Source organism: Desmodus rotundus, chromosome 13 (genome assembly GCF_022682495.2).
Source record: "Desmodus rotundus isolate HL8 chromosome 13, HLdesRot8A.1, whole genome shotgun sequence".
Classification (NCBI taxonomy): Eukaryota; Metazoa; Chordata; class Mammalia; order Chiroptera; family Phyllostomidae; genus Desmodus; species Desmodus rotundus.
In genome coordinates this window covers 23,384,529-23,400,433 of record NC_071399.1, presented here as the reverse complement: position 1 = coordinate 23,400,433, position 15,905 = coordinate 23,384,529, and the positions used below count along the sequence as shown (strand labels likewise).

The window sequence follows — 15,905 nt, the reverse complement described above, 5'->3', positions numbered from 1 at the left end:
CCTGGAATGCTTGCCTTATTCCTACCAAGGTCTGTCATTGGTCGGGAGCAGAGCATGGGGCGCGTGGCCTCAGCAAAATGAGCCAATGTGTTTCAGACAGCAGCTGCTCAGACCTTTCATCGTTCATGCTCCTTGTTCTAGGAGATTTCCAGGGTACATTCCTGGCCGCCGCACACCACTCTTTGCACACACTTACCTGCTTCCAGCCTGTCCAACTTTTAGAAATGGCTATAGGCCTTGTTGGTGAATCAAGGACGCTTTTCCAACATCAGTGTACCCCTGAGGTTAATTTGGCAGTCAACTTGGAAACTAGCAAACTGATTCTACAGGAACTTGTCGGGGTGGGGGGGGACTAGCCGAATCAATGACCGCAACCCTGTCAAAAAATGCTTTAGAAGGTCTTCCACCGTGGGAACTATGGCAGGTCTACACCCAGTTACACTTGGCACAGCCTTCGTGTTTTCTACTTTGTTCACAGTGTGGTAGAGAAAGTAAGCAGCGCTCACCAAATATTCCATGAGTTCTCCTGATGTTTTCCAGACCCTAGATGAACTCAGAAAAGAACACCAAATTAGGCCCGTGACTTTAAAAGAGCCTGAGCAAGCAAGTGGCTCCAGTGCTTTTGCTTCCTCAGCTTCAGGATGTGCCTGCTCTTGATAACAGATATCTCAATACACTGAAGAAGGGTATACAGCTTAAACAGAAGCTGTACCACGAGGAGGATTGTATTCAGATCCTACTTGAGTAAATACCACTGGGACAAGTCACAGGCCAGATGAAGGCTAGGAGCTCTGAAGGGAAAGAGGAAAGTCAGATGGAGGGAGGGAGATTCAGGTCAACCCACAGGGTAGAAGGGAAGAGAGACAGTCGCTATCTTTGGGTAAGGAGGCGAAACCAGCAGGCCTCTGTGGCTTCAAGGAATGAGGACCCAGGGCTGTGTTCCCGAGTCAGAGCCTCTTCTGGATTCAAGTTGGAGGAGAGAGGGTAAAAGCTGAGACTGAAAATACAGTAGGCAGCAGACATGATTGAGGTGCAGATGATTTATTATATCATAATTTAAACCTTCGCTAGTGACAACACAGGTAAGGAATAAATTATGGGTTTTTTCCTTCTTGGTTTAAGCCAATTTCTGATTATTTATTTGGTATCATCCTCTCTTCAGGCCAAAGTTGTTAGGAACTGTTGCTGTAAGAAAAAACAAAACAAAATAACCAGAGTTGCTTTTTTTCAGAGCTAACATATTTCTAACACAAGTAATTTAAAAGGCACAGGTAATCGAAAGGAAAGGGTCAAGGAAATGAAACTAAATACAGAATAAAACAATTATCTAGTTACCTCAATGGCAGATACTCTTAGTTTTATAATAGAAGCAACTCTCTAAAATACTCTTTATTTATCCGTATTTAGTAACTAATTAGGCCAATAAAGCAAGTGTCTTGACACTTCCATTCTAAGTACATGAAATGATTTTAACTTAGCAAAAGGAAACTTTGTGATAATTCTAAGTACAACCACATTTGACTTAGATGCACACACCAATACACAAGCACACACATGTGTATATCTATATATGGAAATATTTTAACAATGGCCATCCTTTGTGCTAAGATTAAAGATAATGATTATTTAATTATTTTGCACACCTATATTCTTTAAATAAATGCTTATTACTTGTTACCTAATAAGAACAGAATGATTCATACACTCAGATACATATACAGTTATTTGAATGAATTAAGAAAGGAGAGTCAAGGCAATTATTTGGGCATTTCAAGGACTCTGCATGGGAAAGGATCTTAATGTTCTTTAAATCTAAAACCACCCTTCAGAATAATGGAAAATGAAACCAGTTAAGCATTAAATAAAGTTAGAATTTTTGTTGTAAACTTAAGTACAAAAGCAAAAATGACAAAAGTATTTTTGAAACCAAGATAAATAATGTTTACAAAACAGGAATTTATTAACACTGTGCTAAATCTAAAATACCAACTTATATAACAGAAAAATCAGTGGATTGAAAGATGGAAGATGGTAAAAATATATTAAGGATCCCTAGTACTAATGGGAGCTCCAACATGCCTCTAATTCCATATGATTATATTGTGTACTTTCTATCTGTACGTCATACTCTGTATAGAAATAGCTCAGTACTAAATGACATAGTGTAAAATAACAAAGAAAATTCTATAGGATAGTAAAAAATAGTAAAACTCAAGATATGCTTTCTCTCAGAAAATATACCACTCACATGTTCAATTCGCTAAAAATAAATAACTTATGAAGTTACAACTTGATACAAACAGATTGGTGATGATGGTTACAACTAAGTAATTTGGCAATACATAGCAAAAAACAATGAGTGGATATACTATATTTATGCTTTGATCAATCTCTTCTAGGGATTTATCCAGAGGCTATAATTGAATAGTTATTTCAAAATGTATATACATTTAAGGATATTATTAACAGGGAGTTTGTAAAAATGAAAAACTGGAAGTTGCCCTGGCTGGTGTAGCTCAGTGAATTGAGCACAGGCCTACGAACCAAGGGGTCGCCTGTTTGATTCCTAGTCAGGGCACATGCCTGGGTTGTGGGCCAGGTCCCCAGTAGGGGGCAGGTGAGAGGCAACCACACATTGATGTTTCTTTCCCTTTCTTCTTCCCTTCCCCTTCTGAAAATAAGTAAATAAAATCTTAAAAAAAGAAAAGAGTTGTTTAAAAAAAACTGGAATTAGTCTAAATATTCATAATAATGGAATTTTTTAAATACTTTTTTGTTTTTAAATTGAATAGCATATGTCACAAAAGAATGATATAGGCCTAATTTTAAGATATGAAAAGTTGTCCAGAAGCGTTTCTAAGTTTAAAAAAATTTATTTTTATATTTACTTAGAAAAACATTTAAGAATATTTACATCTATATATATTTTTTAATAAATTACTTTATTGTTGTTCAATTACAGTTGTCTAAATTTTCTCCCCACCCCAGCCAAACCCACCTCCCTCCCCCGCTTCCACCCTCCCCCTTGGTTTTGTCCATGTGTCCTTTATAGTAGTTCCTGAAAACCCCTCTCCCCACTGTCCCCTCCCCACTCCCCTCTGGCTATTGTTAGATTGTTCTTAACTTCAATGTCTCTGGTTATATTTTGTTTGCTTTTTTCTTTTGTTGATTATGTTCCAATTAAAGGTGAGATCATATGGTATCTGTCCCTCACCACCTGGCTTATTTAACTTAGCATAATGCTCTCCAGTTACATCGCTGTTGCAAAGGGTAGGAGCTCCTTCTTTCTCTCTGCTGCGTAGAATTCCGTTGTGTAAATGTACCATAGTTTTTTGATCCACTCATTTGCTGACAGGCACTTATGTTGCTTCCAGCACTTGGCTATGTAAATTGTGCTGCTATATTATTAATGGAAATCACCTTTGTGTATTGATTTTGAAAAATTCACCCTTAATTCATCTATCAACCAAGGTAACTTAGATATTTTAATAAATATTTGATAATACATTAACAATAAAAAAGATGTAGTTTGAAAATAAAATGACCTATATTGTAATTCATTGTTAGTTTAGTTCTAATATCAAAGTTTACCTCTATATCCCTATTTTCCTTTCATATAAATTTCAAAATCTTTTTCTCAAGTTCAGTACTCATAGGTCCAAAAAATAATTTGAGTGAGTTTATTCAAGAAGGCAGAAAACTGTACTTGACAATTAAAAAATATATATATGTATAGAAACATACATATGCATACATAGTTTATTAATGTTGGAAAAGAAGAAAATAAGCTTTAAAGTTAAAAGATATAAAAGGAAGAAGTCCATTTCAAGTTAAGTGGAAAGGAAATATATTTTAGATAATCAGACTCAAAAATCACAAAAAATTTCCTTTGTTCTAAGTCTAGAAAATAAATGTTGAATTAATTATAAAATAAATATAAAATTTAAATGATAGGTATGATAGTTGTAGAAATAAAAATGTAAGCTACACATTTGATTGAAACCTAATAATTTTAGATGTTAAATTGCTGAACTATGATAAAAAATTATACTGTACCAATATATACTCCTACCTGCATTTTTATTTTATTGTCTTTTATTTTTGTCTTTTTCTGATGAATAATGATGTTCAGCAATTTTTCATGTTTTGAGTCCCTTCAATATCATCATTTTTGAAGTCCCTTCAAATAATTTGACTACTAGGTTCCCCCACCTTCTGTTATTGAGTCGTAGGGTGTGTGTATATATATATTTTTCTAAGTATGAGTCCTTCATTGGAAATATTCATTTACAAAAATCTCCCCCTACATTGTGACTTCCCTTTTCCCCTTTATAAGGAAGGCTTTGGGGAAGCAAAATTCTTAAATTTTTAATAACTTTATTGTGTTTTGGTAAGAACTCTTATATTAGATCACCTTTCTTAATGAAATTTTTAAGTGTATAATACAGTATTGTTAAATATAGGGACGATGTTGTACAGCAGATCTCTAGAATTAATTCATCTCGTAAAACTGAGACTTTGTTCACATTGATTAGCAACACGACTTCTTCTCCTGCCCCCATTCCGAGGGAACCACTATTCTACTGTCTGCTTCTGTGAGTTCCACTGTTTTAGACGCCTCACATGCGTGGAATGATGCAGTTATTTGTCCTTCTGTAACTGGCTTACTTCACTTAGTATGACGTCCTCAAGGTTCATCTATGTTGTCATACGTGCAGGATTTCTTCTTTTTTATGGCTGAACAGCATTCCACTGTCTGTGTATACCCCATTTTCTTTATCCACTCATCCACTGATGGACACTTAGTCCGTATCCGCATCTTAGCTATTGTAAACAGTGCTGCAGTGAACACGAGTCTGCTAACACCGCTTGGAGATCCTGATTTCAATAGTTAGGAAAATACCCAATAGTGGGTTAGTGGTTCATATAGTAGTTCTATTTTGTAATTTTTTAAAGAGTTTTCAATAGTTTTGCTTAGTGGATGCAATAATAATTTGCATTCCTACCAACATGCTTGTTTTTTGTTTTTCTGATGATAGGCATTCTAACAGGTAGTCATTATGCTTCTGACTTCCATTTCCCTGACAATTAATGACACTGGTCATATTTTCATGTGCCCGTTGGCCATCAGTATGGCTTTGTGGAAGAAGCCATCAGTATGGAAGAAGAGTCTGGTCAAGTCTCTAGCTCACAGGTGGCAAACACAAGGCCCGAGGGCCAAATTCAGCCCTCCCACCTTGTTTTATCCCACCCGGCACCTTGTTTCTACCCAGCGGCAGTGCCAAGCTTTTTGCCTCTCGTTAAGGAGTAGTTACATTTATACAGTCCTAAAATTACATTCAGCCCTTCGAAGGCAACTGCGAGGCTAATGTGGCCCCCCCGTGAAAATGAGTTTGACACCCTTCAGCCCATTTGTAAATCAGGTTACGGGCTGGGGGTGGGGGCGGTTGATGCTAGAAGTTCCTTATATCTTTTCACAATTAACCCTTTATTTGACATATGGTTTACAAATATTTTCTCTGATTCTGCAGCTCATCTTCCACTCTGTTGAATGTTTCTCTTGCTGTACAGAAACTTTTTAGTTTGATACAGTCCCACTTGTCTGTTTTTTGCTTCTCTTGCCTCTATTTTTGGTATCAGTCCAAAAAATTATCATTCCCAAGGCCAAGGTCATAAAGCTTTTCCCTATATTTTCTTCTACGACTTTTATTGTGCTAGACACTCACATGTAAGTCTGTAATATATTTTGAGTTGAGTTTTGTGTATGGTTTAAGGTAAGGGTCTAATTTCATTCTTTTGTATGGGTATGTTCCGTTTTTCTGACACTATTTATCAAGAGACTATCCTTCCCCCATTGTGTATTCTTGGGCACCCTTTTGATCATATGCGTGTGGACTGAGTTCTGGGTCTCCATTCTGTTCCATTGGTCTTTATCATTTTTATACCAGTACCATAACTGCATAGATGTATTTCATCTAAAAAGTTGAATTTATTGATTTTAAGTTGTTACTAGTACCCTCTTTTCTTCTAATGTCCAAAATATCAAAAACATGCAATTTTAATACCTGATATTGATCATTTATATCCTTTCTCTTTTTATTTTAATTTTTATCACATATATTATTAGTGATATAATATCACTAATTCCTTTGATTATTTTTCTTTGATTATTTTTGGTTATTTTTCTGCTTACTTTCCTTTTCATTTATTTCTGCTCTTTCCTTAATTATTTATTTCCATCTGTTGTCTTTGAAGGCAATGATGTCTTCTATATCTTTGATAGAGATTATAATGGAAAAAATACATTTGATTGTTCTCTGTCATGTAATATGTATATCATTGTGATTAAAAGGGTAAAAGTATACTCTTGCTTTTACCTAATCTTTGAAGAACCTAAAACAGTCTGCCTTGACCATAGGATTAAGATGCTATTGTCCATACTTCATAGTGCTCTTAAAATTAGGAATTCCCTCAGTCAGGCATGTATCTCAACATTTGTTACATGAATATCAGTCAGTACTGTAAGAATGAAGAGAGAACTTGAAAAATAATCTTGGATGCTAGTGAAATATTCTCTCTTTTTATATTCAATCCATCATTCACTAAGGGAAATTTTTATATACTGATAATAAAAGGGAAATGTCTAATTTTATAAAATGATGTGTTTGATTATTTCATAGTCTGATCTCTAAATTTAACTTCCCCGATGAGTTAATGCAGTAAAATCAAAGAATACTCCAAGGCTCTATCTTATTAACAGTAATTTTTTCTGAGTTAATAGTATAACTATAAGCACACATGGCACACCTTATAATATCAGTCCTCTTTTTACATGGCAGTAAAATGTCACTTAGATATAAGTGCTTCTTACCAATACTCAAAAAAGTCCCGTAATGTATGTGCTCATAGGTATTTGCACGTGTGCACAAAAGTAGTTCCCTTAGTACATACAGGTCAGGGAAGACAGGGTGAGATGTCATGAAACCGATTTTATTGTTAAGGGTGATAAAGTAGCTCACAATGAGAACCATAAAGAATGTTATGAACAAATGCTTTGGTTGCCAAGGAACAGTTCTTAAGTGCTCACGAACATCATGACCAAAATGTACAATGCAAAATGATCAATGACGTTGCTCCAACTCACCTCTCACTGGGGGACAAGTTGGTGTTATCGCTGCTTTCTTCTGACATAGATCTAGAAAATTGAAAAACATCTTTTAAAGTGGGGAAGTTTTAAAATCTTAAATGACTATTTGAATAAAGAAGGTTTTCAAAGAAACAGAGTGACTTATTAAACATCTTCTTCCAACAAAATGAAATAAAAACAAAATAGATGCTGTCTCAACATTGGAACAAATGCCATCGGCCACCTTGCTTTGTTAACGCTTCTCATCCTCATTTTACATTAATTCAAGTGTTTACATTACCAGCTCACATTTGTCCAGACAGGCCCCCTGATTTTGTTATCCCTAACTCCTCAAGTCAAATTAAGCCAAAACCATTAAGCACTCGTCAGAAATTTCAGTTAAATTTTCTATATATGGATACATATTTCTTCCTCTCAGAACACATATTCTTGAATGCTCTTCTTATCGATTTTTGGAAGGTAAAACTAGAGGTAAATATTTTCATGGGAAAATAATGTGAACTATTAATAAGGATCTCAATAATGATGTTTCGATTGTGTGACTCTGGTGGCAGAGCTCCACAGCGGGAGCGTGATGGGCCCATAAATATTCGTGTAACTGATTACAGACCACACGGGGTATTTCACTTACTGACTTGGTGTACCTGGAAAGTGTATGATACAATGGAAAGCTATTATTATCTCCCATTTTAAAGAGTTATGGAGAATAATTTTAAGAACATAAAGATTAAATAACTTGTCCAAGAAAGCATAGTTTTTACATGCCATAGTTAGGAGTTAAAATTAGGCTTTCTGAGGCTAACTGTAAACCCGTATGTCCCCATGAAATGATTCTAGTGGTAAAATGAGTCGACCTAGAAAAATGCGGAGGGCACCAAACCAGTTTGAAATGTATCCCTGGGCCTCTCCTCATATCGTCTTACCTATAGTCTTAGGTTATTCTTGATGAAACCTAAATACATTTTTTTCTTGGCTTCCTTAGTAGGAGTTTTATATATTTATAGATACCTCTCACTTTCAGTTTCACCTCTGTAGCATAGCTTTCTTATTTTATCCTTCTTTATTAAAACAGCAGCAGCGATGATGAGCACAGGTAAAGAAATGTAGAAAATGAGTTGATATCGGCGGTTTGGGGGAGCGGTAGATCTCTGGTCCAATAAACTTCTACCTACAATAGAAAATATCCATTTCCAATTATGTCACAGATGCTATTAACCAAATGAAAAGGTGGAGAGGCTATCATTACCACTACTACTCCCAAACACTAAACATTTCATTCGTGTATATTATGAGTATAATAAAGTCCTAGAAACTAATGTACAAAATGAGCTGGTCCTAGTGCTTTGCTGATGATTTTGCATTTCCAACCTTCCACCACATGGTGATTTCTTTGAATGAAGGTAATGTTCTTTCATGAAGCACATGTTTAACACTTGCAAACATGTCTTCAGTTCTTTTCTGACACAGAGTCTCCAAAGTTCAAACATTCATATCACAGAGATTATTGGGATTGTACCTGGGAAATGTGGCATTTAATTTCTCACACATCACTACAAATTTCTCTAAAAATTAGTAGTCACTAACTTAAATAACTAAGTAGTTTAATCAAATATGTAGCAATATGAAATTAAGATGGCTCTAGTATTGGACGCATCTGGCATTAACCCATTTTGGGGTTAATGAGCCCAAAAATGGGCCATACTGAGCTTGGCATTATACTGAGCCTGGCATTAACCCATTTTTGACTCACTAGTGCTAATTATATCTATATTTTTCTCACCAGTTCTTATTCATTCTCAGTTGAGAATGTGGCTCCTCTTTGTATATATCAGTCACCTTTCTGGAATGATACTGTGTCAAGTTCACTTTCTCCATGGTTTGCTGGCCTGCCTCCTCTTACTGGATATGAGGAGCTCTGTTCCCTCACGTCTCTGCCAGCTGGAACAATGGAAGAGCTGACAGGCAGAGGAGCCACTCTTGCTACACTTACTGATGGTCGTTGAGTCTCAGTAAAATCCCATGAGAACTGCCCCCAGAGCAGTTATATTCCCCTAGGGATTTTAAAGGGAGTTCAAGGTATGGAGTTCAACACTTTCTGTTTGTCTGCTTTCTACATGTGGTTGGGGTTCCCGGTATTATTAGGATGAGGATTACGTTATATTTGTAATCAAAAAGCCACTGAATCAGATGAAGAGATCAGCCGCTCTGGCTGTATACTGCGAACTGACCCTCAGCTACTTGCATAGTCTTTGGGGTCTTCAATGATACTACATGGGTTATTTGCAAAGAACATAATATATTCCCAGGTGGCCTCAGAAGCATGAGTAGGATTTCCAGAAACCAGAAAAATGGGTCTCACTTCTTTCCTTTATACTACTGTCTAGTTTTAACAAGCACTACTAATAACAGCCAAGAAGGAATATTTTCTAACTCGCCTTTCAGTTTGGTCTTCTTCACTTCATTAATTACTCTGGGTTTCCATTTTCCATTGGTTAAAACTAGTCTGCAGTAATCTGCCTCAAAGCTTCCTCTACTTCATCCCATAGATGCTTTGGTGAATCATCTAGGCATTTAACTCTTCATGGTTTTTCACCTTCTCCCTTTTATTACACCAAAGTGTTTTAGCCTTTATTTCTCCAGGGCTTCATTGTCAAATCAGACTCCCCAAAACATAAATCTTACGCACACGAAGCATTATAATCAAACATAGATAAAGAAAAAAGGACTTTTCCCCGGAGGAGCCTGAATCCATCCGCTGCACCTCCCAAAGGTTTCCCTTGTCCCCCTGCCCTCAGCATTCAAATTGGTTTCAGAAAAAAACAAACAACAACAACCAAAAAACCCACAGATGAGAGTTTTGAGTAAAGTAGAAATGATACTGCTCATAAAGGACGCTATCTCAGTTTTGTACTCAGCTTACATGATTACTTAGCTTCTCCAACTAATTAACTATTCCATCATGAATCAATAAATTCCAGGTTTTAAAATAATCTATGTATACAGATAAGTACATGCCGCCCACAATATTTTATAGAGAGGGACTCTTAGTTTCTACTGCCAACAAATACTGCTAATGTGTGTGTGGTGGTGAACTTCATGTGTCTTCTTGACTGGGCCACGTGTGCCCAGATATTGAGTCAAATATTACTCTGGGCGTTTCTGTGAGGGTGTTTTGGAATGACATTAACCTGTATAATACATCGGCAGACTGGGTAAAGCCGATTGCCTTCTCTGACATGAGTAGGCCTCACCCAATCAGCTATAGGTCTTAATAAACAAAAACGCTGCTCTTCTCGAGAATAAGAGAGAATTCTTTCTGCCTGAGGAACCTGAGCAGAGACCTTGGCTTTTCCTATGTCTCAAGCCTGCCAGCCTTTGGACTGTAAATACCCCATCAACTCTCCGCAGGCTCCAAGCATGATGCGCACCCTGCAGATCCTGGGGCTTGTCAGCCTCCATGATCACATGAACCAATTCCTTATAATATCTCTCTCCTCCCCGCCCCCATATATATACACACACACACACACCCACACACCCAAAGATCCTGTTGCCCCAGTTTCTCTGGAGCACCCTAGTACTCATTTCGGCACTGACAATGAGGCTGCTGCTGTAACAATTACCTTCGAATGTGAAAATGGCTTTGAAACTGAGCAATGATAGATAAAGGCTGGAAAAATTTTGAGGCACATTTTAGAAAACTCTAGATGTACTGTAAAGGTAAAATTCTTAAAATATATAATTTCAAATAAGTATCTATTTTCACATATTTATGAGAAAATAATGTATGTATAAAATTATATGGTACATGTTAAATTATTATGCTTTTATTTTGGCCTGATACACAGTTTGATACAGCTTTGTGTTAGCTCTCTAAAAAGCTGGTCACCCTAGGTATGACTACCGCCTGGTATCAAGCTACAGGTGTGTCTGCCCGGGTGTTTCATTATTACTTTGCCCCGAAGGAAAGGAAGTAAGGGCAGGCAGCCCTCTTCGGCTCCCAGATTATTTTAGGTGGGCTCCCATAAACTCCGGAACAGGGAGTACCCTTAAATTGTTCCCATTCTTATCCAGACTTGCTTAATCTCCGAATAACGCTCAGGAACCCCAGGGTGGGGGAGGGGGAATTCTAAACAGAAGATTTCCAAAAAATTAAATTGGAAGCCTTGTAATTGAGAAGAAAGGAATAAAATACAGCCTGAAAGATTCCAGTGGCATTACTGTCACAATGAGCTATAAACCAGGAGAGCATGAGACCATCCAGAGTGAACAATCTAAATTAACTAGTCAGAGTATATGCACCGGCATTTCTAATTTGAAAAGTGCCTAATACTGATTATACTTTATGTTAGTAAACAATGTCAATGTTAACATAGAAAGGAGAGTACAAACCTACAGTCCAAGATTTTTTAACCTTTCTTATCAAATAGATATGTAGCCTAATAAATACATTCTGCAAAAACTCAAAAAATAAAATAAAACAAAACTGTGTTCTTTGGCTTTACTTGTTTGGCAATCTAGCTTGTAACCTATACTTTTATTCTCTTTCATATTATCTTTCATTAATGAAATTTGAAAGACACTGACTTGCTTCGCCTCGGTGCCCATCATCCAAACTTCCAAACTGTCCTCTCATTTCTGTGCAGTTAGGAGGAGCAAACCCTTTGTCACAATGGCAATGATCAAAATTGTTGCAAATCTGAAATAATCCAAATACAGAATCACTTTTATGTACAAAGATGGTTCTCAATAGAGACCAATGAATATCCTATACTTGTGCAACAGATACTTACTTATTCCAGAGAAATTAGCCATTCTAGAGGATTTACCTTACACAGACAAATTCAACAAATTTTCAATTTTCTCTTGAAATTATCTATACCTTAAAATGTATCTAGCCACCTTGGTCAAATAACAATTGATCATACAGGTGTGGGTTTATTCCTGGGCTCTCTGTTCTGTTCAATTGATCTATTTGTCTGTTCTTGTGCCAGTACCAGGCTGTTTTGATTATAGTGGGCTTATCATAGAGTTTGATATCAGGAGTCGTGATACCTCCAGCTTTGGTCTTCTTTCACAACGTTGCTGAGGCTATTCAGGATCTTTTATATTTCCGTATGAATTTTTGTAATATTTGTTCTAGTTCTGTGAAGTATGCCATTGGCATTTTAATAAGAATTGCCTTGAATCTATAGATTTCTTCGGGTAGAATGGCTATTTTAATGATGTTAATTCTTCCAATCCACGAACATGGTATATGCTTCCACTTATTCGTATCATCCTCGATTTCTTTCTTCAGTGGCCTATAGTTTTCCAAGAACAGGTCTTTTACCTCCTTGGTTACAATTATTTCTAGGTACCTTTTTTTGTCACAATAGTAAATAGAAGTGTTTTCTTAGTTTCTCTTTCTGACAACTCATTACTAGTGTATAAAAATGTCATCAATTTCTGTGTATTAATTTTGTATCTTGCTATTTTGCTGAATTCATTAATTAGGTCTAGTAGTTTTTTCTTGGAGTCTTTAGGGTTTTCTATGTATAATATGTCATCTGTGAACAATGACAGCTTTACTTCCTCCCTTACAATTTGGGTGTCTTTTATTTCTTCTTCTTGTCTGATCACTGTGGCTAGGACTTCCAGGACTATGTTGAATAAGAGCAGTGAAAACAGACATTCCTGTCTTGTTCCTGGTCTTTAAAAAGGTGGTGAAAGCACACAATGCAGCAAAGACAGTCTCTTCAATAAATGATTTGGAGAAAACTGGACTTACATATCCAAAAAAATTAAACTAGAGCACAAACTTACACCACACACAAAAATTTAAAAAATGGATAAAAGGCTTAAGTGTAAGTCACAAAACCATAAAAATTTTAGAAGAAACATAGGTAGTTAAATCTCTGATACTCAATGTAGAAATATTTTTGCCAATATATCTCCTAAGTCACAGCAAAAAGGCAGAAAATAAACAAATGCGACTAGATCAAATTAAAAAGCTTCTGCACAGCTAAATAAACCATCTGCAAGACAAATAGGGAACCCACTGCATGGGAGAACATTTTTGTCAATGATACACCTGACAAGGATTTACTCTCCAAAATATACAAAGAGCTAATACAACTCAATGCCAGGAAGACAAACAACCCAATTAAGAAATGGGCAAAAGACCTGAATAGACACTTCTCCAAAGAGGACATGCAGAATTCCTATAGACATGTGAAAAAATGCTCAACATTGCTAATCGTCAGAGAAGTGCAAATTACAACTTCAATGAGATATCACCTTACATCTGTCAGAATGGCTGGCCATCAATAAAACAACAAAAACAAGTGTTGGCATGGATTTGGAAAAAAGGGAACCCTAGTACACTATTGATGGGAATGAAGAGTGGAGCAGCCACTGTGGAAAACAGTATGGAATTTCCTCAGAAAACTAAAAATGGAACTGCCTTTTCACCCAGTGATTTCACTTTTGGGAATATACCCCAAGGATCCCAAAATAGCAATACAAAAATATATATGCATCCCTATGTTTATGGCAGCACTATTTACAATAGCCAAGATTTGGAAACAGCCTAAGTGCCCATCCGTAGATGACTGGATAAAAAAAGCTGTGGTACATTTATACAGTGGAATACTATACAGCATTAAAAAAGAAAACCCTCTTACATTTTGCAACAGCATGGATGGACCTGAAGAAAATTATATTAAGTGAATTAAGCCAGTCAGTGAAAGAAAAATACTACATGATCTCACTTATATGTGGAATGTAGTCTAATGAACACAACAAACAAATGAACAAAATAGTAATAGAAGCTTAGATACATAAAACAGATTGATGCCTCCTGGCTGGTGTGGCTCAGTGGACTGAGTGTCAGCCTGTGAACCAAAGGGTCGCTGAATCAATTCCCAGCCTAAGGCACATGTCTGGTTTGCCGGCCAGGTCCCCAGTAGGGTGTGCGTAAGAGGCAACCACACATTGATGTTTCTCTCCCTGTCTTTCTCCTTCCCTCCTACCCCCTAAAAATAAATAAATAAAATCTTTAAATAAAAACAGATTAGTTCCAAAAATGTTGGATGGGGGGGATGAAAGATGGTGAAGGGTTTAACCAAGAACATTTTTGCACAACCCATGGACACAGACAATAATAATATGGGGATTGGCTTGGGAAGGGGAGGAGGTGTTAGGTAGTGGTGGGGAATGGGAGAAAAGGCAGGAACTGTAATGGCATAAAAAAATAAAAAATTAAATTAACAAAAAATAATAAAATTCCTAAATAAATAAATAAATAAAAATGGCATGTAGCTTTTGTTGCCAAATCTTTTTTTTTCATTCTTTCAACTATCCCCACAGCCAAACCCAAGAATCAGTAATTACAACTAACATGCCATTAATTGTCATGTTCTTGCCAGCTTCACAGAATATCCCAGATTATAAATTAACAAGACTCCCAAGAAAATTCTAATAACCCTTATTTACCAGTTTCTGCCTTCGCTCTGTGAAAATATGATGATTTTGGTGATATGGTAATAAATAGTGTTTTAGTACATACATCCCACATATTTAACTTTTTATACATCCAGAATCATTTTAAATGTTCCTACTTTATCTTCTCTAGTAAATAGTTTGGCAAGGTTTCTTTGCAAAATAATATTAAAGCTATAAATCACAAACTGTTAAGTAACACTAAGTAGTATGAAAGTGATTTAAAAAATTATTCAAATAATTTTGTAAATCTTCAAACTGTTTATTGAATTTTCAAAGCATGTTGCTTAAAATGAAAATTGCAATTACTTACTCCACGGCTATTGCAATGTCTAGAATTGTCGCATGAAGTTTTACTGAACATGTATTTAATCTCTAGGCACTGAAATCTGAGACACATCTAAAACAAAGCAAAAGGAAGTGAAATATAAACTAAGTCAAACAGTCAGATCACATGTATTGGTAATTCATAAGAAAAATTAAAGAAAATGCCAGAATTCATATTACCAAAGATTGGCATAAAAATCTAAATAATAAAGTAACAGTGAGTACACTGAAATAAATGTAAAATAGGTTATTTATCTTCAGATTATAAAGACGTAATCACATATAAGAAGTTGGAATTTTTATTTTCTTATTGTCCAGTACCAGAAGTCCTCTTAGAAAGATAAATTTCTGGAAAAATAACTTGATTAGTTCCTTGAGGAACATTTTTTTAAATGTCCAGGCTGGGCTCCACCTGAGACCCTATATTAAAGTCACTAGGGGGCAGAGTCCAGGCAATTATTGTGAGCAGTCAGTACTGAGTACTGTCTGATGGAGAGTTCAAGTCTTACAATCGTTGGTGTGAGGATACTCCCATAACCACACCCAAATCAGAAGTGTCTGAAATCTGGCTGAATGGAAGCCCTACCAGTGGGGATGTAAAGAAGAAGCCACACTGAGACTGGCAGGGCAGGTAGAGACATGGAACGGGCTGGTCCCACACCCATGTGTGGTAGATAAATATAGGGAGTGATATCTCAACTGTGGAGATCCTGCCTGAGGAGCAAGGGGTCCCAGCCCCACACCGGGCCCCCCAGTCCAGGGTTCCATTGCCAGGAGAAGTCACCATAACTTCTAGCTGTGAAAACAAGCCGGGATTGTGACTGAGTGAGACAGAGGGCTTCTGGAGTCCCAGGCAGTTTCCCTTAACCTGGAGGAGGTTGCAGCTGATATGAGAGATATAAACAAATTCTTTTCTTAAATATTGTTACATATATCGGGTGCATGGGTT

The 15,905-nt window shown here is 36.5% G+C and overlaps 1 protein-coding gene across 1 annotated transcript in view; it reads right to left on the bottom strand.

Moving 5' to 3' along the window:
• Nucleotides 1–1,050: 1,050 nt before the first annotated feature.
• LOC128779845 (disintegrin and metalloproteinase domain-containing protein 5) overlaps nucleotides 1,051–15,905 on the bottom strand; it is a 52,405-nt gene continuing 37,550 nt past the window's right edge. The window contains exons 8-12 of the mRNA XM_071220141.1: nucleotides 14,943–15,029; nucleotides 11,735–11,846; nucleotides 8,156–8,315; nucleotides 7,145–7,195; nucleotides 1,051–1,185 (exon numbers count right to left, since the gene is read on the bottom strand). Of these exons, the coding sequence (XP_071076242.1) occupies nucleotides 1,173–1,185; nucleotides 7,145–7,195; nucleotides 8,156–8,315; nucleotides 11,735–11,846; nucleotides 14,943–15,029 (423 nt within the window). The 3' untranslated portion in view covers nucleotides 1,051–1,172. The remainder of the gene's footprint in view (nucleotides 1,186–7,144; nucleotides 7,196–8,155; nucleotides 8,316–11,734; nucleotides 11,847–14,942; nucleotides 15,030–15,905) is intronic.